Raw genomic sequence first — 26,936 nt, 5'->3', positions numbered from 1 at the left:
AATAAATCAGTCTTATTTCTCCATCCAGAATTCACGGAACAGTTTATGGCACTAGGAGGCCAAGCAGGAAGATTTGTTATCAAAACATAAGGCCACACTGAAATCTTCGTCTTGCAATGTTCTGTCACATTCACTAGCAATATCTGTCTTGGCCAAGTGCGCTTCATACAACAATAACTTTAGGATGTAGTCAAACTGTAACTCTACGTCTGATCATTATCAGGGTCATGGGAAAGTACTTGAACCATTATACATGTATTTACAAAAGGGCCCAATACAGCAAAGAGTGACATATCGGTCTCATGTGTCATTGGGGAAAGTCAATTATAAATTTACACACCATTGTACTTTTACAGCAGATGGCAAATGTAACATATAAGAATAAGAGAGCTTTTGATTCAGGACTGGGGGGGCATACAGGATGGAGAGTTATCCCACCATGACCATCTTGCTCTGTCCTGATTTCTTAGAGTTCTGAGGATGGGGACGCTTACATCCACTGTATTGTGTAAACTGTCACATGGGCACTTGATGTACCTAAATGTACAGCAGCTAGCAATTCCCTCTTGTTTAGAGACCAAGTGTTATTTTCAACAAGAACAATCCTGAAATTAACATGACGGAAAGATGTTCAGTTTCACCACTGCACAGATCGATTCATACTCTCCCTCCTGTCCTCTGCCTACCATCTTGAACTCAAAAGCTCGCTACTGATCATCAGGTGACATCCTTATACAACAAAATTTGGAGTGATAAGCACTAAAGACGCCCCTTTCATATACATAACACGGCCAAATGCATTAACTGCAAATATATCTACATATTTACAATTGTTACAAATTATTACAAATTAGATATGAGACTGTGATTTACTTTCATGTGCAAAAAAAGGAAAGAACAAATACCAAATCTGACATACTATCATCTGTAGGAACTGTGATTGCAGGATTATGATCTTGTACTGGAATCAACATCTACCCTAGGATAAGGAGTTCCTAGCATCGCAATTACTAGGGTACGCATATTACTGTAAAAGTGGATGTTTTCGCATGAGTAATTTTTCACGCTCAGCCAGGTAAGATGAATTTCGCTTGTTTTTAATTCCACAGAATCAGGACACTAATTACTGAAACATATGGCATGCAAAATAATTTGCATTTTTTAATTTTTGCAGTAGCTCCTGGTTGTGCAATATGAGCAAAAATTTCCTCAACATGAAAATGTCCACTTTTACAGAAAGCATGTTACCCTGCTGGTACTGACATGCCTCACTCTCAAAGGTAATTAAATTCACGACTCACAGTTTGCCCGCTGCCCCATTACAAAAATATTTTGACATATTCCTCATTCATCCATCATATTAAATAGAATTAAAATCCACTTGCTGCACTATCATAAATCACAGCCACTGAGGACCACAAACATCTTGAATTCAAGTTTTATGTACATCCCTCGGCAGCTTCTGTGTAAAGCTTCCCCATCAGTCAACAGCAGTTCCAATAGCCTCTGTGAGCACTACAGGAGAGGAGCTTGAGGCTCCAAATATCACAACATCCTTATCACTGAATATTTGTGATCTGTCATGAACATGCCTCGTTCATCCACCAATAACACTGCAATTGATGCACAAGTGCTGTGACTGCCGAAACTTCTCAGAACTTGAACTCCTTGTACTTCTTGGCCGCTCTCCCACTATCTTGTGTCTGCTTTTTCCTCTTATTCTGAAAAAAGACAAATCAGGAAAACACTGAGGTCATGACAAAAGTTGACGGATCATTTTTCTCTGTTTCATTAAGAGTTACAAGGAAGCCATCACTGAAATCATACAGGTCTAATCCAAGGTGCAACTGGGCTGACACTTATGAATACATATTTGTTGCAGTATTTGCATTTCATTTCTATTTTCTGGAAAGAAAACTAAGTTTATTTTCACCAATTTCCTTACAAGTACATGTACTTAAATCTGTAACGAGTAAGTACATTCTAAAGAAAGAAAGTTCGAGTATGTAATTTTAATAGCAATAGCAGAACAAAGTACAGGAACCTTATGATATTACAAGCCTTGTCCATATTAAATGATCTTGAAGATGTCAAGGCATTCCTTCTACTATAGTGTGCACTGGTTCCTGATAGACTGACATTGATGACATATAGATGTGGAAATAGTCTTAGCAAGTTCTCCATACAACAATGTGCCTTTGACACTAGCACGGGAAACATTTTTTTTTCTTTTTTTTTTCTTTTTTTTTTTTTTTGGGGGGGGGGGGGGCTTCTTTCATTAATATTTGAGCAATGACATTGAAAATGTGCTATTCACTAAAAAGAAAAATCCACATTGTGAGATACGGGTACCTTTAACGGTAAGCCTTGAGCCAAAGATAACGCACTTGACAGCATAAACTTAATGAACACAACACCCAAACATAAGCACAAACATTATCACTAAATGACATGTCATGAAACCAAGTTGTGCATCACTTTATCATCAGCTAAAAACCTCTATACATGCACTTTTCATGTCCACCTCTGTGCACCTACAGTATTGGCTGATCATACCCACTCTAGTTACTACATAATAACATGCATATTATAATCATTATAAACATTATTATCATCATCAACATCATCATCCCACCTTCTGCTTGGCAGCATGTTCTGCAACCATGTCGCTGAAGTCTTCTTTCTCCAGTTGGCTCTGCTGCTCTCGAACCTGTTCCTCGTACCTGATGGGACAGAGAGATAAAATCTTATATTAGCTCATGGAGTTTGGAATGTCTATAAAGAATTATTGTCATAATAAACATCATCATCACTTAATAACGATCGATACAACAATACAGTGTACTCCCGTTATGATGAAGTCTTCAGGACTGGCAGTTTTCTTTTGTTTTATCGAAATTTTATAATAATCCAACAGCTTAGTGTATAAACATATATGGATGATCATTTTGGGGCCTAAATTTTTATTTTGTTGTAACAAGAATTTCGTTATGACTGTGTTCTTTATGACGGGAACGCACTGTAATACAAATATCACAACATCACTGACAGCCACACAGTATGCACAACTGCCGATTATAAAGTATGCCTTTATACTCACTTTGCAGCCATGGCCTCCGTTCCAAGTTCCAGTTCGCTGGGATCCAGAGCAATGGCCACTCCTTCACTCGCTGTGCCTGGCTGGTTTTTGGCAGCACCGGGCTGTCATGGAAAAAAAAAAATGCATATCTGTTATTGTCATGTCAGTTGTCACTATTTGAGAACCATATTAATGATCATGGATGCTGAATAATGTGGCAGTTATTTTGACGTATCACACTGCATATGTACCACACTTAGTATGGTATAATATTCTACTAAGTAAAATCAACACGCTTTTTGCGATATTTAACCCATTGAGGATGAGTCCCGAGTATACTCTGGCGAGTGTCTATGGGAAATGCGTGTTGTAGCAAAATCAGCCCGTCCTCAACAGGTTAATGTAATCTCTGGATAAGTGTACAAATTTAACAAAAGCTTTTGTGGATCTATATATCATGAGCAATATTTGTAGCTCATTGTCAAGATATCGGTATGTGAACACCTTTCTTGTCTAAAACCTTCCAATGCATTATCTTGATGATTCTATCAAATTTGTCTCACAATGCCGTGACATCATCAAAACGTTTCCAGGCAATATACCAAATGAGGAGCACTGCTCACCGCTGGGAGGTCGTAGACGTGGGCGGAGCCAACCATAGCAGCACCCACAGCCGCCTTCTTCTCTGGTATGACAGTGTAGAGCTGCGGCGTCTCTGTCCCTTGCTCCATGGCGTCTTCAATCTTCTTCTTACGAAGCTCGATCATGTCTGGCGTCTCCATGCCGGTAGGGATGGATGTCAGACCACTGGGGGTTATCAAACCTCTGTTTGCAGAAAGAGCATGGTAGTACAAGTTAATACAACTAAATCTTGCCATCCCCTGGTCAAAGTGTAATAACCACATCACTTCTAATCAAAACAACCTTGGTCCCAATCCTAAAAGAAACCCCTCCCTCCCCGCTCCCCCTCTCCCCCCCCCCCCCCCTAGTATCTAAAAGACAAGAGTGCATGTTCATAGTGATCAAAATTTACTCTTTTGTTTCACTTGCTTCCTTGTGTAGTGGGTGCTGGGCAGATGGTGTTACATGAATCACAAAGAACTCTCTTCCATCAACCAACACATGACATGACAAATGAACAGATATTACTTAAGTTAACTGCAGATAGTTAGAAGTGCTCATATTTCAGTGGATATGTCTTGGAAGAATTTTCAGTTAATTCATGTTGTTTGATTTGTCATTCAATCACAGAATTTATCATCATATAGTAGTCAGATTCTTATGATGGTATCAACTTTGTCATTCTTCAGGGTAGACTCTAGTACTGACCACTATTGACATAACAATTCAACAAAAAATAAAGAGAATGCAGACATACAAACACACACACAACACACACAACACACACACACACAACTTCAACATAGACACTGTACAATTTCTGTCACGTTGACACAACAGAACCCAGATGACATTATGGTGGTTTGAGGGGTACTGGCTTACCCATCTGCCGGTGTGATGAGACCCGTCTCATCAATCTCTCCCGGCTCCCTCTCTTCCTCGCTCTCCTCCTCTGAAGATGACTCTTCAGACTCGCTCTCCAGCTCGCCCCACTGCGTCTTGTCGACTTCTTCCTCCTCCTCAGCCTTGGATGAGACAGAGAGAGTCACAGAAAGACAAATTGAAGAACTTCTGTTCATTACATCACTAGAATTGAACATATCACAGTGATTTGAACATCACTCTATCTAATAAACTTTTAAATTGAATGAGAGACAGGCAGCAAGTGACATACATTAATCAAAACAGCCTTCTTATAATGTCTGCATTGACGCATCCTTTTTTTTAAACATCTGCATTACACTCTGTTTCATCCACGAAAAATTTGAGAAAATCTTACGTGACTGGAACAGTCCGGATAGTCATTGCAGCATTAAGGCAAGGTTAGTTGATGGTGAGAAAAGATGAGGTAAATACTTCAGATTTCTTTTCAAATTATACTCTCTTCAATCAACGGATATCTGAACTGACGGGAACAAACCTTTTTAGAGCTGCTATGAAAGCTGGGCAAGAGTCTTACATTTTAAAAGCAGGGAATTACTAATGAGACTTACAACACATATTATCAGATAAAAGTCAATTTTACAAAGTTTAAAATCCTGAGTGATACCGGCAAAAGATCTTACACAATGCATGTCAAGTCTTACCTTTAAATCCTCTGTTGCTGTTCCAAAAACGTTTCCATACAGTGGTTTCCCGTTCAGATCTACTGGGGGCTTGCCCCATCCTCCAGCATGGTATCCAAAGGAACAACCCTGGACAGTGGTAGATGTATGCGGTGATTACTTTTATGAAAGACTGGATATATTTCTACTTTACAGTAACACACTCATAATTCATAGTTTCTTTTATGGAATTCCTTGTTTCTCATAACTACAAATGTATTTCTGTTTTCTGCTCTAACCATTGAATCTTATACAGAGCTGATTTGCCTATAAACTCCATCGCCATCTATCATAAATATCTGCAAAGCGGCGTGTCAGACACTCCAATATTGTCATCAACTTTGCATACACCACTCAATGGAAGACATATGAATCACAATTCATGAATAAAAGTCACCTAAAAGGGGTGAATAAATAGGCGTAAGGTGCACAAATCTGTAGAGATGTTCATATCTGTCATCTCATTTAGCAAAAAGGCTAATACAGTGCACTCCTTTTAAAACGAACACAATTAAAACGAAACTCTTGTTACGATGAAGTAATAATTCAGGTTCCAAAAATAATTATAAACAAGAGAAGCACTCTCAGAGCGCAGACCTCTGCAAAGCAGCTCATTTCCACCACTGATCTTGCTCTTCCATCCACTCATCCTCATACGTGTTGAAAGTCGCCCGATTTCCCAATATAGAAGCCTTTTGTCACGTCAAACTTCCAGTTGCGCGGCACACCTCGCCTTACTAGCACACTTTTGCACACGGACAAACAAACAAACCAATGCCGAAGAAAGCATAACCCTCCTCCCTTGGCAGAGGTAATAAATCTGTATATACTAATGGTTCAGCTATGATGAAATTTCAATGAAACAAAAAAAAAAAAATGCCGGTCCCAAGGATTTTGTTGTAACTGGAGTCACCTGTACAAGGTACTTACACATGAGAAGCATGTACATTGTAAGGCTTCTGAAAAGGAAGTATTAAATCGACTCAAACAAACCCTCCCAATTCCCAACACGCTTAATCTGTAAACTGTATTTCCAGCATACGTCTTATACCTGGTAAGAATATATAAAAGAATTTCACCTAAAATTTCAAAAATAACTGTGCATTGAATGCACAAGTAAATAGGAAAGATTGTTCCTACCTCTGGAATGGGCGAGTTGAGTCCTGGGATCTTGAGGTGTGGGTACGATGGAGGAGGGCCATACCTCTGCATGGCAATCAGCCAGGGGGGAGGGTACTTGTCAGCATTCTGGTGGGAGCAAACAGGTGTATGTTACAGTCTTGTAAGAAAGAGAATGAAAGCTGAGGCAAAATAATGGGTGATTTTAAAGTATGTAATTCACATTTATGTGATGAGGATCAGTTCAAGCACATCTGGCAATGACCACTTCCCCTTCAAACTTTGAGGTAAGTGAATGACTTCCAAGAAATTCCATAAAAGTACCTCCCACAAGAACGACATTGGCTCTGTTAGAGACAACAGCTGCATATCGTCGCTGGGGCGACAAGACCTCGTATCTTCAAAATGTCAAATGTTCAGGAGAGCCAAAAAACATGGCGGCCAAAGCACTATAGTGAATGGGATAGCCTTTCCTTTGACATGCCATAGTGGCTTCATTTTTGGAGTAAGACAGTTCGGATTTTGCCAGGACATCACTTAACCCATTCTTTGATCATTAATCAAAAAAAGTCATTTTCACCAAAATTTCTGATACAAGGTCTTGTCACCCCAGTGATGATATGTCACATTTGTATAAAATGCACATCAGGGCCCCATTTCACAAAAGATGTTAGGATAGCAGCTCTCGCTGGAATGGCAACTTCCAATAGCATCGGCCAATCAGCAAGATGGATTCTTGTCATTACCATGACAATTGCCATTCCAGCACGAGATGCTATCATATCAACATTTTATGAAATGGGGCCCTGGGCTTGTAAGATTAGTTCTCATGAGGCTAACTTTGTGACAAAAAAAACCCCAAACAAATATAGCATCAGAATGAGATATGCATGTAATCTGCATTCAAGAAGTTTGCGAGTTTTCATCTTTGAGATTGCATGTGTGTTACGGTAAACACTATTTTTGTGATTAATAAATATCAGTTGACTCCTCAAAGTTCCCAAAAATACACCATCCTGCATGTCTACCGTTTCAGCATCATAGGGATGACATCTTACCGCTCCAGTGGGCATCCCCAGGGCTGTCTTGAGCTCATCAGTCAGCTCCCCTGGCTTCTTCTCTTTGAGTTTGGTCTCAAACTCTTTGCCCTCATAGTACAGGTCACCGTGGATGGTCATCTTTGGCTTGGTCTGCCACCTAGTGAAAATGTTTGATCAGTGGTCATTACTTTTTTAATTCACAATTCCTATGCATGAATGTAAAGACAAAGGAAGTCACTGGCAACAACATTTGTGTGAAGACTGCTACCAATACATCTGGATGATCTAGGCACTGGTAGAACTCATTTCACTGTCAGTGGGTGGGGGCAGCAGCTGATAATTCTGCCATATTACCGTTGGCCATTAAAAACACCTCACACAGAATGAAATGATTTGGGCATGTCATCCGCATGGCAGAGAATCGCCTGCCAAGTGAAGCTTACTATAACGACTTCCACACAGCACGACCACCTGGTCGCTCTCCCCTCCGATGGAAAGACCAACTTCGCTGTGATACAGGATCAACTCTACTGAGCCTTGAAAACCAGGCAAAGGACAGGAGAGGTTGGAGTGAGCTCACCTGGAGGAGTGCAAAGGGACACACCGTCCTACGCCTTTAAGTCAGTAAGTCAGTCAGTCATTAAAAACTGACTGGGAAAATTCATACAGATTATATAGAATTGCCTGCAGTCATAAAATAGATGTGTATACAATCTAATCTAGGAAAATCATCAACATGAATAGCACTTTTTTAAGTCATGCTGTAATGCTTAACCCTAAAAAGACTGGGGGGGGGGGGGGCCTAAAAGGCCCCCCCTCGACATTTCGCGCGATTACTCAGCAACACGCAATGCTCTCGCCGCGATGCTCTATGACTTTTTTCTTTTGAGTTTCCCGCACATTTTGACACCAAATTTGTGACGCCCGGGGGTACGGTTCTGAAGTTACATAACTTTTCGTACATGCACGTGAGACCGAAAATGGCTCAAAAATGTGATTTTGTGTACAAAGTCAATGCAAATTGAGTTTTATCACATGGTTCATATAAATATGCTTATTTTTATTCTCAATGGCTAAAATCAATTTGTTTTAGTAGTATTATGCTTCAAAAAGGGTCTGCCACAAATTTTGCTGAAAAAAACAACAAAAACAAAAGGTCGAAAAAACAAAGAAATAGATAAGAAATTCATAAAACAATAAAATAAATAAGAAATTAATTTTGATACCGAATTTTTTTTCAAGTACATTTGCTAAGAATGCTACAAAGAATATCTAGACCAAAAATGAGCACTTTTGGAGCTTTATTTACTGATTTAGATAAAAAAGTCAGATTTCTCGCATAAATTAGCATAATTAATCAAAATAAAATAAAAGAAGACTATTTTGGAAAATCTAAATATATGATCTTGTAGATTACATCGCACACTACCATTGTGCAAATTTCCGCGGCGATCGCGCGATCCACGGCCGAGATCTTAAGGGGGGGCCCTTTAGGCCCCCCCCCCCCCCCCCCCAGTCTTTCGAGCTACCGAAATAGCCCAGTCTTTTTAGGGTTAATGGCATTATAATCTATTAAAAAAAAAGCATTAGGAGATATATGGAATGATCAGGAAGAGTTATCATGAAAGCAAGAGCTTAAAGATTATGTTGTTCATAGTCATTCACTTGTCAAACTACACTTCTTTATACAACTTCAATTTCATACACATACCACTGATACTCCTGGATATCTTATTTGTGGCATCTTTTCATCCACTACTCTTATTGCTCTAAAATTACAGAAGGGTGAGTATTTCCCATTTTGTAAAGTCCAAGAACACATTGTTTATTTATTTTTTTCTGCTTCCTGCATGCAAACACACACACACACACAAACACACACACACACACACACACAAACACACACCAACAATCCACAATGTGGGACATGTTACTGCAATTCTCTCAACAGTGGGGTAAAGTGAGAACATTTCAAACAAATATACGAGTACGACTAGAAACATTGCAATACAGGGTGCCAAGTTTGATATTTCAGCATAGAAACAGTATTACAGCAAACTCAGCAGGTAGCATCAGCACTGAAAACTGTATAATCCTCACCTGAAGAAGGCATCGTGGAGCTTCTGGTAGTCGATGTCAATCTTGCCCATCTTGGGTCGAACCTTCTGCCGCATCTTAGTCTTCATGGTCTGCTGCTCCTCCTGTCAAGCCCAACAGACATACAATCAGATGTCACAGTGGTACAAAGGCATCTTATAATACCAAGGACAGTGCTGACTGCCTTTTCAGCATATGGAATGTTTTATAATTCTCTTCAATTTCCAAAGACTTGCAAAGAATATAAAAAAAACAACAACTAACATTCAAGATGGTATTTTTTCAGTAAATGGTTCTACCCTATACAATGGTAAGGCTTAACTTTCTTCAAAATCTTCACAGCAAGAATTAAAATTACACATGATCCAATGATCCAAAGCAACTTCCTCTAAGAATTGAATCAACACTTCAAAACTTTAACATGCTAGCTAGCTAACAGAGCTTTCTTTCATACCCATGGACAGGAGGAAAACAGCTACATGGGTTACCTCCTGATGATATATGTGAATTTTAGATGTATGAAAATTTAAAGGCACATAGACCCGGTGGTTGCAGGGGCACCGTTGGATAATACTGCCGATCACCGTTAGCATTGATACAAAGATTGCCGAAGTTGAGCTCATCAAGAGTAAAGCGCGTAGGTGTTGCTAGGTAACATTACCTTCGTTGTATTCTGCGTGTCACGCAGTCTGTAGTGATGCCAGGGTGCACGCTTCTTGGTATGACATCACAGAAGAAGTTCGCTAAAGCTGTCATCATCAGCCAAATCATGAACCGAGCTGTGATCGGACCACTGACTGTAGTGGATCGGACTTCTTCGGATTCGCGGAAATGGGTCAAAGCATAAGCGTTAAAGAGGAGTCGATATCATAGGTCTCTGTAAGAAACTTGCGCCATGCGCCCGCGTACGCATTCGACTAAACGACCGGGTCTATGTGCCTTTAAAGTTGAGAAAATCAGTTACCTTTTCTTGCAGCGCCTGTCTCATCTCCATGATGCCTGTTCTCTGGATGAACTCTGGCAGCTCAAATGGTGGTTTAATGATGCCCCTTTTACCCTGCAGGTACTTGCGCTTGAAGCACCAGTGGCGCGGAACAGGTACGGTGTTCCTGTAGGCCTGCAACAGGAAAATCATACGTAAGGAAGAGATGACAGGCTGTTTCAGTTTCATTTTCTATCGAGTGGGGATGACAAAATGATATCAAAGACTTGTTTTTTTTTTCCCTCTTCTTCCAAGTATGAGCTGAAGCATCTCAAAGCCTCATGGCAAAATTTGCCCCCTGCAACGTAGATACAGTTGAGCATCAAAGCTCTTTTCCCTCATTCACTAGCCTTTGTACAATAGCAAGTTTGAAATCTTTCTCTTGGCATGCAAACGCTGTGCACGAAAAGAATTCAATTCATGATCAATGAGTATATTAACTAAATAGCAGAAATCAAACACACTAACAAGGAAAGATTACGTAGTACAACTAGTAAAATAATGCAAGAGCACGTACTATATACGTCTCTGCCATCCAAGATTTGATGAACCATCAACTCCAAAATGCTGCTTCAAGCAGTGTTCTTATATCTAACACAAGTACTCAGTACATGACGAACAAAAAATGATAAAAAAGAGGGAAAAAAAAGACAACACACACACACACACACACATACTGAGTACTCTTCAAAAAAATGTGATACCACGCAAGGATGAAATTCAAGGGGCAAGAACAACATAATCAGGACTAGATGGGGAGACTAATGGTAATGACATACCTTGAGGTACACCAGGAGCTTTGGGTCACGGGCCGTCACGTCATGCATCTCGACCACATCAGGCCTGATGACCAGCTGCTTCAGTTCGGCCACGCTGAGACGGTTCAGCTTACGAAGCTTCTTCTTGGATATCTTTGGCTTGCCATCATTATCATCATCCTGGGGCAAGGGGAAAAAAATAGGATTTACAAGATTTTAAAGTGAGTTTTAAAGTGGAAATCATCGAACAGGTGGTAAGATTTTTTTTTATGTCATCATGATGTAATGCACTGTTTCAAACTTGTTTAAAACCAATCCATGAACGACTGATGATATTGCAGTGTGTTGGCTGAACTACAAAATTAGTCTGGTTTGCTGGTAAGAATGACCTTTTAAGATTGCCATGAAAAAGCTACAGTGTCTCTTTCTCTACTTCCCCAAATTGTCATACCCTTCTGGGTCTACACTGAATAAATGACCCTAATCTTTGATCTTTTTCAAAGGCCCCTACGCTGTTGTTAAGACTGACGGGTGCCAGCAAAGTGCACATCAGTGTGAGGGCCTTTTCAGATCTATGATTGTAATTATCATGCATGACTAGGTGAAAGTGAATAATTCAGTTAATCAACTTCTACCAAAATGTCATGATTTGATACCCCTATTGGCCTTTAGTGTAAAACACATATATGCATGAGCTTTTTCAAACAGCACTCTGCTGACTGGTTGTAATTTTTGCAACTAAATGCTGCCAGCAAATTTCTGTAGTTAATAAAATGTACGATAAGATATTCTGACAGATATTCAAAGGCCCTCTCACTCAGTCTCAGCTCTCGCTTGTGCCTCGTCTAGTCTCATGGAGCACTATAATAACGTACACCTTTTAATTACAGAAATCACAGTCACTGCACTGGGGTGACCTTCGACTAGGGCTATGCTAACACAAGACTGAGGACCAGACTTACCATATCACTGTCGTCAGAGTCGGAAGCATCCTCCTTCTTCTCCTTCTCCTTCTCCTTCTCAGCTGCCTTCTTCTCCTCCTCCTTCTCCTTGTCCTTTGGCTCTGGTTTCAACGGTTCCGACAGCTTCATAGAGAGAAAAGGAAAAAGGAAGTCAGCTCTGGATTTGGCAGCTTTATATATATCTTACTAATACATCACAGATCATCCCTATCAAATGTGTGAATTCATCCACAATAGCAAAAACTCAAAATCATTTCATAGAGACGAATGATACTCGACATTCACATATGGCTGGCAGAAGGGGGTTAGTAAACAGAGCCACTAAGACCCCTTGTGCCCTTTTGCTATCATGCAATAAGATATTGCAAGTCTTGATGCAAACAAAAGACTTCCCAGTAGACAACTGCAGTTCAATGATAATGTGAAACTGACTTGCATGGATGGTAAATAATTGTTTGTTTTCGCTTCGAAGCACATCTGGCAGTATGCATTACTAAATCTAAAAAAACATGTCAACAGCAGTTGTGTCATTAACAGATGTGGATAGCTGATACTAACCTGAAATGCTTGGAATATCCTCTGGAAGTGTCTGAATTGTGGATCGCTGATCTCCACCTTCTCTGCTACGTACTCCACCTCCACTTTCTCCTCATTCTTCTTGCCCTTCAGTTCTTCCTTGAGTTCCCTCTCCTTCTGCTCCTCCTCCTCAGCCAATTTCTCTTGCTCTGCTCGCTTTGCTGCTTTCCTCTTCTTCTTCTTGAGCTTCCTCCGTTGGTTCTTGCTCTTCACATGGAGAAATGCAAGGAGAAGCAAAACAATAGTTACAAAAATAAAAAGATGACATTGATAGGTATGCATACATGCATAATCAATGTATTCTTTATAAACACAAACAAAAAACAATCATAGAAGTGATGGCCTTATAATGAGACTAAGTACAGAATGCAAAATTTCAGTAAAATTATACCATTAGCATTGCGAACAAGTTTTCTCACCATCTTTTGCTTGTTTGCTTGAGATTTCTTTGCGTCCTCCCTCTGTCCCTCTTCGTTCTCCTCCTCATCATCCTCTTCCTCCTCCTCTTCATTGTCCGCATCCCTGTCACGGAGGTCGTACTCTCCCTGGGGTGGGAAAAAGTCCGCTTTCACAGCTTCCCCTGAAAGTACAAAACGTATGGATGACTTCAAAGCATGGAGTGTGATGAATGACGGGGAAATACGAGAAACATTGTAAGAAGTTCTACAGAAGGTTCTACACTATTATCATTAGTATTATCATTATTTAATCATGACACAAACCACATAACTTGATGTGCTCATACAACTGAACATGTCAGTTATGGGTGCAAGTTGTTTTTGTTTTTTTTTACATGGTAATTACAATTTGCCATTCAACAGCTACTGCCTGTACAATCAAAAGTGTTAGAGACATTAGGAATCATACTACTCTGTTATAACTGAGCTTTGGTTAATGTTCACCCAATTTTGTCAGTGGTTATTTCTGAATTTGGCCCTGAATAATGACCAGAGAAAGGAGTCAGATGAAGCCATACATCACTTCCAATACATTGCTGTTGAATTTTTGCCTCCCCAATCATCCCTGCAATCTGCAATACACTTTTCAAGTGTCTTTTTCACCATTTATCATCAACAAATCTATCCCCAAGTCAAGCATGTCACTTGTCATTTTGTAACTTATGTCTGTAGCAAGTGGGCATGAATTCAGTCAAACTTTTTTGAACTTATTGCAGAAAATTCAAACTTTGATAAACCATGTGGCCTCGACTTTTAATCTCACAACCAAAAAGCGTAATCACACAATCTTTGAATGGCCACAAGAAGACAATAGCTAGCAGCTTAAATGTAAACTTAATCTTATGAATGCTATGTATTTTCAAGGATCCACTTCATACCTTCATCTTCCTCTGCACCAATCTGCTGGGCTCGCTTGTCCTTGAAAGCAAGGACTTTCTCCAGTGCCTGAGGTAGCTTGATATCTTTCATGTCCACATCATCTGAAAACAGAGGAATAGTGACAAGTTGAAACATGGCATGATTTCACACACAAGATGTCAAGTGTATAACAATATTGCATTCATTCACAATATATTTGCAATTGGCAATGCCCCAACAAACCTCATAAACTGTCAGATGTTACAATGTTCTCTATACTCAATCATATAGTTGACACTCAAAAATGCACATATACTTGCACTTTTTCTGCAAAAGCACAAACACAAACACAGGACAACAATAAGCTAAGACCAGTTTAAGGGTTTTTGTTTTTGGTAGTATGTTTGCTTGTTTCCTGTTGCAATCTTGCAATAATGCATGTACAAATCTGTTTACACATCTCTTTCAATTTTTGCCTACCAGGTACACCCTACATCAGTTGAACAAACATACACACATTTCTAAAATGCAATGCCAGCCACGGGGGGTGTTTCAAAAAGCTGTTTGTAAAGTTACGAAAGACTTACGAGCGACTGGTGATCTGTTCTTGTGCTGAATTATGGAAATTCTGATAAGTATAGCACGTCAGAACTGATTGCCAGTCGCTCATAAGTCGTTCGTAACTTTACAAACAGCTTTATGAAACAGGGTCCTGCTCACCTTCCATTGGAGGTGGACCTCTGCTATCCATAAATGGGGGAGGGCGCCCTTTATCCATCATTGGTGGAGGCATCCTCTCAAAGCGACCCCTCCCCATTGGTGGTCTTGGCTCTGGCCCCCTGCTGTCCCGCATGGGAATCCGTGGCTGGTCATCTGGACCCCGATCAGGGAACACTGGCCTGGGTGGTGGGCCCCTGAGGTTGGGTCCTGTGGGCCTCTCAAATGGTGGGCGGGGTGGAGGCGGTGCCTGAATGTCGGACTGCAACAGGTGGCGAGGTGGTGGAGGGCCCCCAGATGGCGGTGTTGGCAGCAAAGCAGCCATGCCTGCTGAAGAAAAGATCAAGTTATTACAGTCTCACACATCCTTTAAACTTTGGCCGTTACATGAATGTTAGCTGAATAGTAAAGGGATAAACAAATATGGGGCTTATACTATCAGGGTCAAAAAACCACCATTCTTCCTGTAAAGGAATTTTTGGTATACTTCATAGCCATGATGAAATTTCATTTCAGGGCCTCGTTTCATAAAGTTGTTCGTAAAGTTACGATCGACTTAAGAACGACTGGTGATCAGTTCTTGTGCTGAATTATTAAATTTCTGATAAGTAGAACTTATCAGAACGACTAAAGTCATTCATAACTTTACGAACAGCTCTATGAAACACCCCCCCCCCCCGATCCATCTTATTAATTATACGTCAAAGCTTATGGCAGTGATCGCACATATCTCCTTCAGAGGAAGCAAACGCACTAATAAGTCTACCTCTAGCCTACATGAATGTTTCAAATGACCACTGACAAAAGACACTCATCTTTACAAGGAACGTTCTCTGCTAAGATTGTAGCTTCCAAAGAGTGATTTGTGGATAGGGTACACAACGAACCACAGCGAACTCCATTGTATCCTACTGGTTTGAAAGCAACATACATTTTACATAGTGGGGAGACATTCATAACTGTGGGGGAGATCACATTACACCAATGTCATGAAGGACGTATCAATTGTACCCTTGTATAGTGCATACCTGAATCTTTAAAGTAAATGTGCACTATATCTTCAATATATAACATTTTAGTATAACTGCTCTTCCTATACATCAACATCTCACTGATCTGATATTATATCCCTCATGTAAAGTTTCTTGCCATATGATTATACGGAGCACAAAAATAATGTAGTTTTACTAGCTAGCTACGAGCAGCTGGATGCGGTGCAATTACTTACTAGCTAGCGTGATATAGTACTTTTGGGAATCCACGATCTGCACGCAATCGTGATCGTGTGATCAATATCTAAATTTCTCACATTAGAATGTACGCAGTGCGCGTAGTAGCGATACTAGAGCAGCGACAGTGGCTAGCTAGCTAGCGCGGTGCCAACAACATTACAGAAATCTGTGGTGCGATGGCGTGTGTGTATAGTGTGATCAATGCAGTTCAGCTCAACTGACAAAGTGACTGCTTCAAGTAACGGAAGAATTTTGTCAATTGCAGCAGAAGTACAACACATCAGGTACGGTTTAGGAATAAACTAAAACCGATTTTGAAGATGATCTGGGTAATGAAGCTGCTTTAGGCCTACTTCTAGTCCTGGACCTCCTCGATCTTTTGGAGTTCTGCACGCTGTAGTGTAGCTCGTGCATAGGAATCAACAACAGTTTAAAGGACAAGTTCACCTTCATGTACATGTGGATTGAGTGAATGCAACAATATTATTAGAACACATCAGTGAAAGTTTGAGGAAAATCCGACATTCCGTTCAAAAGTTATGAATTTTTAAAGTATCTGCGCAATTACTGCTGGATGAGAAGACTACTACAGTGTGTGATGTCACATGCGTACAACGATATAATGAAAATAAAAAGAGAATTTCACAAAATTTTACTTTTTGAATAAAGTGCACATTTCTTGGACTTGTTACTGATGTATGTTAAGGATAATATTATTCCCCTTGCCTTCTGAAAGAGAGAAGTCGAGTGTTCTTTTGTTATGCGAGAAAAGTGAAAATAGGGTGAATTTTCTTTATACTTTCTTTATACCGTTGTACTCATGTGACATCACAAGCTATAGTAGTCTTCTCATCCAGCCATGACTGAGCAGAAACTTTAAAAATTCATAACTTTTGAACGGATTGTCGGATTTTCCTCAAACTCTCACTGATGTGTTCTACTAATATTGCTGCATTCACTCAACCCAAATGTCTATGAAGGTGAACTTGTCCTTTAATACAGGGTGGCCTATACTCAGCACAGCGGTGTCGTTCGCTACGCGCTTCACGCACTGCTGCTGCACTGCCACGGCCTAACCGATTTAACGTTAAGCCTGCACATTTCCAAAAGGGAACCTTGTCATCACTCTAGTAAAATACTTGAGAGGGATATAAAACAAATATCGACTGCTTTCTTTCAGGGCCATGGTAAAACTATTTGCCCTCGGTGATTTCTCAACAGTGCCATGTCCCTCGACTTCGTCTCGGGACATAGCACTGTTGAGAAATTACCTCTGTGCAAACAGTTTTACCATCTCCCTCTGTAGCAGTTGATATTTGTATACTAGCACACTGTGAAATTTTAGACTGATTACCAAGTGTCACTGAGGGTAAAGGAGGTAACATGAGGAAACAGTATTTACTCGTTTGTGGCCCTCTCTGTTGTTCAGCTTCCCTCTTCAGCATTTCCTGCTGCTTTCGAATCTTCTCATCCTCCTCCTGCTTTACGACAAGCGCCCTCTGTTGCTCCCTGAGCAAATCGGCCTCTTTCATGACTGTCTCTGCAACACGCTGCTGCTCAATAAGTATCTGTGGCAAACACACACAAAAGAAATGAATACTTCAATGCACAAAAGGTTATCAAGACTAGTACTACATTTCATGCACAGCATATCCAAGTTCCACACGAGAGGGCACTCCTGAAGTTTGTTGTCAGTTCATTCAACGTTAACAGGGCATGACTGAAATGTGACCCAAAGTGTCATATACTGTAGGAGCTGAAATTTTCGCGTACAGATATTTTCGCGAATTGCTACTTGGAGGACATTTTCGCATGTTGTTAATTTCGCAGTTGCGAAGGTCTAACAGAACTTAGTTATTCGCGCATTGTTATTTTCGCATGTTGTTATTTTCGCGGTTCAAAGGCGATTCGCAAAAATCAAACCACCACGAAAATTTCAGCTCATACAGTATCTTGATAATCACAGCATAAAATGTCTACAAAGGTGATAAGAAAGATACATATATCATAAAAAAGAACAATTTCCATCGATATTACCTGACAGTACAGTACAAAATACTTTTCCATTAATAACCTCCTATTAGACTTTCTATAAAGTGTAAGATAGATATGTTTACCTGCACCTTACCAACATCTTCCACATTCAGAGCTGCTCTCTGAATAATTGTATTAACTTGTAAAATGTCATGTCATGTCAACACTGGAAGCTCACCTGCTGCTGCATAACTTTTTGTCTTGTCTCCTCATCAAGCAGCTGCTGCTTTCGCTGCTCCTCCAGCATCTTCTGCTGCTGCATGGCCTTCTGCATCTTCTCATCCTCCAGGCGCTGCTGCTCCTGTCGGTGCCGGATCCGCTCCTGCTGCTGCTGCAGTATCCTCTGCTTCTCCCGCTCAATCAAGTCCTGCTGCTCCCTGGCAATGCGCTCCACCTCGGCTGCTTCTGCCACAATGCGCTCCTGCTTCTCGCGCTCCTGCACCTGCCTGATCTCCATCATCTCTGCCTCGGTCATCTGCTTTGGTGGTGGCGACTGACTAGGCATTGGTGCTTCCACTGGCAGGGCAGGAGATGGCACACTGACCTGAGGGACGGGTGCCACTGGAACTGCTTGCATCACTTGTGGCTGCCCGGGAGTCATGGATGGCATCTGGGGTGGCATGCTTGATGGTTCTGGTGGTGGCGGTGGCTGGAAGCCCATCTGTACCTCAGGTGGTGGTGCTGATTGAGTAGGCACTGGCATGGCAGGTGGTTGTTGCCTACCACCTTGCATCACAACCACGTGAGAGGGTTGCTGGGGCTGGGGAGGTGGTGGAGCCTGTATAGGAGGTGGCTGTAGAGGAGCGCTTGAGGTCTGCCCCTGGATATCCAGCTGAGATTCCATGTCAGAAATCACTGGGAGTTGAGACGAGAAATCTAACTGGCTTGGGGACATGACAGTCGGAGGGGTAGGAGGGGGAAGTGAGGTTAGCATTGGCATCTGTGGTGGATCTATCTGTGATGGGGGCATCTGTGATGGGGGCATCTGTGACTGGGAAATCTGTGATTCAGCTATCTGTGATTGGGCAATCTGGGATTCAGTCATATGTGCTTGGGGCACCTGTGATGGAGGCATTGGAGACTGGGCAATTTGTGGCTGGACAATCTGTGGTGGTTCCATCCGTGGCTGGGCCATCTGTGCTGGTTCCATTCGTGGCTGGGCCATTTGTGATGGGTCTATCTGTGACTGGGATATCTGTGGTGGGACCATCTGTGATTGGGCAAGTTGTGTTTGGACCATCTGTGACGGGTCCATCTGTGAAGGCTGTGATTGGGATATCTGTGATGGAGGCATCTGTGATGAAAGTATCTGTGATTGGGGCATTTGCATTGGGTCCATCTGTGATTGGACCATTTGTGATGGGTCCATATGTGACGGGGCCATCTGTGACTGGGCCATTTGTGACTGGCCCATTTGAGATGGGGCCATCCGTGCTTGAGTCATCTGTGGTGGAGGCATCTGGGTTTGGACCATATGGGATGGGTCCAGTTGTGACTGGGCCATACGCGATTGAGCCATTTGAGACTGGACCATGTGAGATTGGGCCATCTGTGCTTGCGCCATTGGTGATGGGCCCATTTGTAACTGAGGCATCTGTGATGAAGCCATTTGTGGTGGGATTAACTGCGATGGGCTCATCTGTGCCTGGGGTATGTGTGATGGGGACATCTGTGGGGACATCTGTGTGGGCATTTGTGTTGGAGGCATCTGTGAAAGGGGCATGTGAGATGGCAATGGGTGCATTGGAGCCAATGTTGGAATCTGCTGGGACGGGGGTGGAAAAGGTGGAGGCTCATTGCGTTCTGTGGTAAACTCTACTGGAAGGGGCTGCATCGAGGGCGAGTGCAGTGATGGAGGCTGCATGGGAGGAGGCTGCATGGGAGGTGACTGCATTGGAGGTGGCGGCATGGGTGGTGGAAATTCCCCCATGCTCTGTCCTGACAACATACCAGGTGGTTCAGCATACTGCTCCTCTTGTTGATCTGCTAGACAAGATGAGAATACCAATATCAAATGTGATCATTAAACAGCGAAAGATGCCTGATGGGCATGGAACTGGCAGAGTGAATTCATTCTCCTCAGATAAAGTTAACTTCAGCTGAAGGCAACTTGCATTAATGTGCACCCTGTGCAATAGTCATTTACGTTGTCAAAAATTAAATAAGACAGCTCTGCAGCTGACACAGGTTTACAGTGTATACCACTGAAACATGATTATTAATTTGACAATACATTTGTTTATCCTGCATTTTCTCTACATGTTCTAATATTCCGATAAATAAACAAGATACAGGGACCAAAATAAACACCAATGTCTACAAAAAAAAAATGAAGATTACCTTGGCTCTGTCCTTGAAGATAGGAGAAGAGTCTGTCTACCAAGTCTGCCTTCAAGCCTAAAAAAAAAGAAGAAAAAAAAAGAGCATGACAAAGAAATAGTAAACCAAAATACTGCAATCTGGACATTAAACACAACGTCAAGGTGTAATTGTAACAACATATATTCTTGTAAATCGCACTGCATGACTGACACTGCCGTACCTTCATATCTTGGTCCCTGTTGTTGTTGTTGTTGTATTTGAGGCGCGTCATTCAGATATGAATATATAGGCGCGTCATTCAGATATGAATATCTTAAATCCGATCGATGGATTTACGGACGCAACACAGACGTCGTGTCGACCCTGTACTACACTAACTGCTGTATATGGGACTATTACAAATCCCAAACGCGTGCACTGCACTAAAGCTAAAATGACCATGACACCTACTAGATCTAGATAATCTAGACCTTCTATACTTCTCATATCTTGGCCCCTCACACTTGTACAATTAGCCTTACTTCAGAAGAGGGTACAGTGTACAGTTTGCTCAGCCAATACAATGTACATCTTACCCTCAAAAGACATAATACTGATTTTGCTACAATACACATTTCCCATAGACACTTGCCCGAGTATACTCAGGACTCGTCTTCAAAGGGTTTACAAGATTATCCTTATGAGATTTTTCATGTTTCAGGATGTCATCTAGGATATTTGTATGGTACCATTTGTACGTAGGTAGCGCCTAACTTGTGGAACCTACACTTTCTTCACATGCACTTGTTTTGCATAATTTTGTACACTAGTACATTCATTCACGTAATCAATGGTGATATACAGTATCTATGCGAACTGGACACTTTCTGGTATTGATGTCGTATTTGCTTGGGGGCACTGTGACAGTGCCCCCAAGCAAATATGATATCAATACCCAATACCAGACACAAAAATCGCATCATAAGTTTTTGTGACAAGGAAACTGGGGTGACAAATGCTGCGAAATTGGTTTGTTTGTACAAATAGCGGTGTTCCCTCCACTGATGCCTAAACATTATGGATTCTGACAGAGGACGATTTGTAGCTTCAAAATGGCACATGTACATGCACCTAAACTTGTATTCTAAAGCTTTTGAATAACCATCATTTTTATATTCATCAAGTGAAAAAGGTGATATTTCAAATGTGATATTTCTCTAGAGCAGAATACATTTCATTTTACTTCTTCATGCACTCATCAATATTCATAGCAGTCTTCTACTATTCTGATCAAAGTCGAATCGTTATGCCCATTGAATCATTGAACCGAAAGCATTGAACCTGTACGGCGTGTACACCTACAGCCATGATGGCAGCCATTTCTGAGATAACTTGAGCATTTACGCGATACTTTGCATGCCACCCGTGCCAGAATTTGCGGTATCACCACGGTTTGATCGCAACGTATTGTGTATGCGTTCAATCTCTCGCACAGCGTGGAGTACATGGAGTACCGCGCTCTCGTAGTGCGATGTACTATGTAATAGTATGTATACAGTTTCGCTTATTCTTTATTCGCTAAAGAACGCATATTTAATCCCTTCGGGCGCAACGATAATAGTAGTACAATGTAAAAGATTACAGGCAAAATGATTCATGAAATCATTGCATTCCCGCTGGGCACCAACCGCGTAAAATACCTTGCAAGTTACGGTATAAACGACGTACGTATGTTACTCTGAAATCATCGCGATCTCGCCGGTTGACAGTAGCGTAAAAATAGTTGAATAACGCGTGTTAAGCTACTTAATTGGTGTTCAGAAAAAGAAACAAACGCATTTAACAATTTGAATAGATCTGGGTTTGTTCATCATCACAATTTTATCACTGCATTTCATAATGAAGACTTTTCTGTATTTCAGAATGGTCTACGAGGTACAGATTTGTGTAAAAAGGATCACAACCTTCCAAATTCAATCCTGTCGCATATTTTTCAAGAACGGATGTACAAAAGGCGAAGAGACTTTCGGAAGAAATTAAAGAACGCATTTTTAATCCCTTTGTGCGCAACAATTATACACTGCAAAAGATTAGAGCCGAAATGATTCATGAAAATATAGGGCCTAATCATCGCATTCCCGCTGGGCACAAACAGCGTAAAATACCTCGCAAGTTACGGTAAACGACGCATGTATGTTACTCTAGCTATCTGCGCCTGTGTTTAGAAAACTTAACAAATGCATTTTATACAATCTGATTTCGTTCTTTATCATTTCGTCTAATTCACAAATAATTTCCCTCTATTCTCTCAATAATAATGATCTATACTTGTGTAATAACAAGACAAAGGATGTTCGTGAGTTTCATTGATGGTTATATGACTTCATGCTTATGTTTTTCTTCGGTTTTTTTATGCGTACGGTTATAACGAGGTACCGGTTATAACGAGGCAATGTCGCCAGTCCCACGGACCTCGTTATAACGGGGTTTCACTGTATACACAGCCCTGTCGCTGTACACAAGTGTAAGTCGACAGGGCTGTACGGTGGGTGATACACATACAAATTGTACTTACTAAACCCCATACACATATCTACTAAATCCCTCGAACACGAACACACAACAAAACTGTTGAAAATTTCTACATTCTTATCACAAATTTTACGAATTACTCATGTGAATTGAGATGCTTGGACTATGAGCATGGTATTTCAGTCCATAGAGAGCCCTCACGCAACATACACTGAGCAAAAAGTCCGATCTTAACCCGGAATGCTGTGATCATCACTGGGCCATTCAAAATTAACCTTTCTCAGCTTTGAACGATGAAACTTGCGCTGCTAGAGTTTGTACGCCCGCGCAGTCGACAGCACCCTCTTTGCCCAGTGCTACGCCGACATTTCAAATCATTTCTATGATTTCTGCGGCGTACAGGATTAAAAAATCTGTCATTTTGGTAAGTTTTGAAATAGTTATCTCGATATCAATAGCCAAAGACGCCGACGCTAGCTAGTAAATAGATAATTAAAGTTTTCACCGTATGTAGTCTGAGTAACAAATATGGTGCAGTAAATTAAAAATCGAGTCCGTGCCCCGGATTCCTGAGATTACGTAGTGTCCACACCGTATAGCCCTGTCGCGACTTACACTTGTGTACAGCGACAGGTTCAGGGCTGTGTAACGTTACTTGAATATCAGTCCGGGAAACCCGCTCATGAGGACCACTCCCCCGTACGAGGACTGCCCCGCCTCATGAGGACTGCCCGCACGCCTCGGGGGAATGCCTCAAGAGGACCCCTATTCACTTCTTATTCATCTCACATCTGACGTATAAATTGTCGCAACTTTGCACGGTGATTTTTTGTTACACACACATGTCCACTATCCGTGATGAAAAGAAGAAAAAATCCTGTCTGTTTTTTTCTTCAAAAATCGAGTTTTAATCAACCAATGCAGAGCGCCCATCAAAACACGGGCGCCAGCGTGTTCGCACAGTGCAAGACTGCCGCACCTAGCGGCCTGATCCGACTAAATATTTTCAGTACTTTTTTCTGCGGCTCTCACCTCTCCGCGCGAGAATCAGCCTCGTGAAGCTGAAGTCTGACATCTTTTTACACAAATTCGTAACGAAAAAAAATTAAATCAGTACTAACCTGATCTTGTGCACATTATTCCAAATTACTATTCCACACTGATAGAGTAGGTGGGTACTCCAGTTTCTTAGCAAACTAATCACTTTGTAGGTATGACGAGTTCACTTCCTTCGTCAATTCCGTGCCGTCCGCTAACCTTTGGCCAGTTTTGGCGGTTTCCTGGAATCATCCCGCGGTGCAACGTCACATCAAATCACACATCCAGCACATCAGACGTAGACAGCGCGCAAGCTGAGAGATTATCAGAGCGAGCTTGCGCACGCAACGGGGGATGCAGTATCCTTCGGTGCGTGCGCAAGTTCGCTCTGAAAATCTCACAGCTTGCGCGCTGTCTGTATGTGCTAATGGGGATGCGTGATGTGATGTGACGTCTCGTCGCGGGATTCCAGAAAAAGCGCCCAAAGTTTAGCGGACGGCGAAATCAACGAAGAAAGTGAACCCATCATACTTACAAAGTGATTAGCTTGCTAAGAAACTGGAGTATCCACCTACTCTATCAGTGTGGAATTAATTTGGAATATATGCACAAGATCAGGTTAGTACTGATTTTATTTTTCTCGTTACGAATTTGTGTAAAAAGATGTCAGACTTCAGCTTCACGAGGCTGATTCATGCGTGAAGAGGTGAGAGAAGCAGAAAAAAGCACCGAAAATATTTAGTCGGATCAGGCCGCTAGGTGCGGCAGTCTTGCATTGTGCGAACACACTGGCGCCCATGTTTTGATGGGCGCTCTGCATCAGTTGAATAAAACTCGATTTTTGAAGAAAAAAACAGACAGGATTTTTTCTTCTTTTCATCACTGATAGTGGACATGTGTGTGTAACAAAAAATCACCGTGCAAAGTTGTGACAATTTATACGTCAGATGTGAGATGAATAAGAAGTGAATAGGGGTCCTCTTGAGGCATTCCCCCGGGGGCCTCATGAGGTGTGCGGGCGGTCCTCATGAGGCGGGGCAGTCCTCGTACGGGGGAGCGGTCCTCATGAGCGGGTTTCCCGGACTGATATGAGACCATTCTGAAGAAAATAATTTTCACGCAACAATAGATACATAATGTACTCTTAAATGAATCCCACAAGGATTGGAACAATCATCCTCCAGCATTCCCATTAATTCCCACTGATCAGTTACTAGCCATCCCCTTTAAGCGGGCCCTGGTCCCTGGAAACCGGCCACATATATTTGCACAAGGAACTTCACGCACATCAACTTGGACTGGAGACGGAGTCTCCCGATCCCGTTTACGTACAATGTACGTTTGCTAGGGGTTTCACTTTCAGGCAGGAGATTCTCAAGATAGACTCCAGGTGGACTATTTCACGATAATGCCATGTAAACTACACAAGCAAGGACTAGACCTAGTATTGTGTGTAGTAAATTTAGATTCTCCAGAAATCTTAAATCTGGGCCCCGTTTCATAAAAAAGTTGCTATGATAGCAACTCTGGCTGGAATGGCAATTGTCATGACAACGACAAGAATCCAGCTCCCTGATTGGATGTTGCTATGGGAAGTTGCCATTCCAGCAAGAGTTGCCATCCTAACATATTTTCTGAAAGGCAGTGTATACAACCACACGCGTGTGTCTTTACCATCCAGCCACACGAGTGTGGTTGTAGCCATGGCCTGAGTCACTGGATACAGCCACACTCGTGTGTAATGTACATATCCACACACACGGAGAAGCTTTATATTGCGTAGCGGGGAACAAGCTGTGTATGGCCACATCAACACGCGATATATGATGTACCATCGCAAAGCGATGAACCTACCTCCTAGATTAATTTCATTTAATATTATTTCACCATCTAGACAAATTTACTTTTTCATTTTAAACTCAATTCTCATTTTCTTTATTTGATAAGATGAATTTAAAATCAATAGCAAAGTTACGATTGATTTTGCACTTTGATTTACGATTACTGAGACTTTGCCCTCATTCGTTCGGGTACAGTAACTCGTAGTCGCAAATCGCGCACCTAGGATACATGTACACAGGCAGCCAGTGCGCGGGTCCCTGCTGGTGTGGGCAGCGGCACAACTGCGCAGGCTAGGCTGCTGCTGCGCTGCGCTGAGCAATCGCTGGCACCCGAACTCACGATGTAGGGCCTACTACCACCAGCAGTCTAGGGATGTCAATCCGAAGTCCCCCAATTTAGCGGCAGTTGTGACTTTGCTATTAATTCTGAACCCACCGTATCAAGCAAACGCGATAAGAACGGAGCGAAAAAAAGAAATATTTGTAGACAACAATATTAGAAGGTATGAAAATGAGGTTACTTTCATCGCTTTGTGAGCAAGCTGGTTGTGTGGTGTTCATGTGCTTGACACACACGGCGTTCAGCTTCTCCTTGTGTGTGTCTGGATATGTACACACTGTACATTACACACGAGTGTGGCTGTATCCAGTGACTTGGGCCATGGCTACAACCACACTCGTGTGGCTGGATGGTAAAGACACATGCGTGTGGTTGTATACACTGCCTTTTAAATATATGAAACGGATCTCTGATCCATGCCCATAGATTTACGGGCGCGGACGCGACTCGGACGTCGCGTCAACCCTGTACTACACTAACTGCTATATATGGGACTATTACAAATCCCAAACGCGTGCACTGCACTAAAGCTAAATGGCCATCCATGACAATCGATCTAGACCTTCTAACCAGTTACACTTCCAAATCTCAAGACCCTTAACACGATACTCCTTACCGTTAGTGGGAAGACCAAGTTCAGCAAGCCTTGTTCTAAGTACAGCAACCTTCAATTTTCTGATCTCTGTTACGGTAACGTCCATTTTGGCATTAAAATGTGACTGATTCCCATCTACCTAGCTCCGGATC

At 41.8% G+C, this 26,936-nt stretch overlaps 1 protein-coding gene across 1 annotated transcript; it reads right to left on the bottom strand.

Annotated features, from left to right (window-relative positions):
• Window positions 1–967: 967 nt before the first annotated feature.
• On the bottom strand, window positions 968–26,936 carry LOC139740223 (uncharacterized). Its single transcript, XM_071650806.1, has 20 exons — window positions 26,806–26,936; window positions 20,478–20,534; window positions 18,316–20,123; window positions 17,506–17,671; window positions 14,875–15,198; window positions 14,175–14,276; window positions 13,258–13,418; window positions 12,821–13,045; window positions 12,263–12,385; window positions 11,322–11,480; window positions 10,525–10,677; window positions 9,564–9,664; window positions 7,482–7,620; window positions 6,445–6,552; window positions 5,287–5,394; window positions 4,583–4,725; window positions 3,703–3,904; window positions 3,101–3,201; window positions 2,636–2,723; window positions 968–1,721 (listed from the first exon to the last, which is right to left on the bottom strand). Exons 1-20 carry the CDS (start codon window positions 26,888–26,890, stop codon window positions 1,653–1,655), a joined length of 4,422 nt encoding a protein of 1,473 aa, XP_071506907.1. The 5' UTR covers window positions 26,891–26,936; the 3' UTR covers window positions 968–1,652.

The sequence above is a fragment of the Diadema antillarum genome, unplaced genomic scaffold (assembly GCF_040938485.1).
Source record: "Diadema antillarum isolate AM-2024a unplaced genomic scaffold, OU_Dant_1.0 seq00000843_RagTag, whole genome shotgun sequence".
NCBI lineage: Eukaryota > Metazoa > Echinodermata > Echinoidea > Diadematoida > Diadematidae > Diadema > Diadema antillarum.
This window is presented reverse-complemented; position numbering and strand designations above follow the sequence as displayed.

Excerpts from the sequence above, each read along its gene's own strand:
- LOC139740223 (XM_071650806.1), bottom strand. The coding sequence starts at position 26,890 with ATGGACGTTACCGTAACAGAGATCAGAAAATTGAAGGTTGCTGTACTT. Across the intron at positions 20,124-20,477 it reads TCTTCAAGGACAGAGCCAAG|CAGATCAACAAGAGGAGCAG; the intron begins GTAATCTTCATT and ends CATCTTGTCTAG. Across the intron at positions 3,905-4,582 it reads CTCATCACACCGGCAGATGG|AGGTTTGATAACCCCCAGTG; the intron begins GTAAGCCAGTAC and ends TTCTGCAAACAG.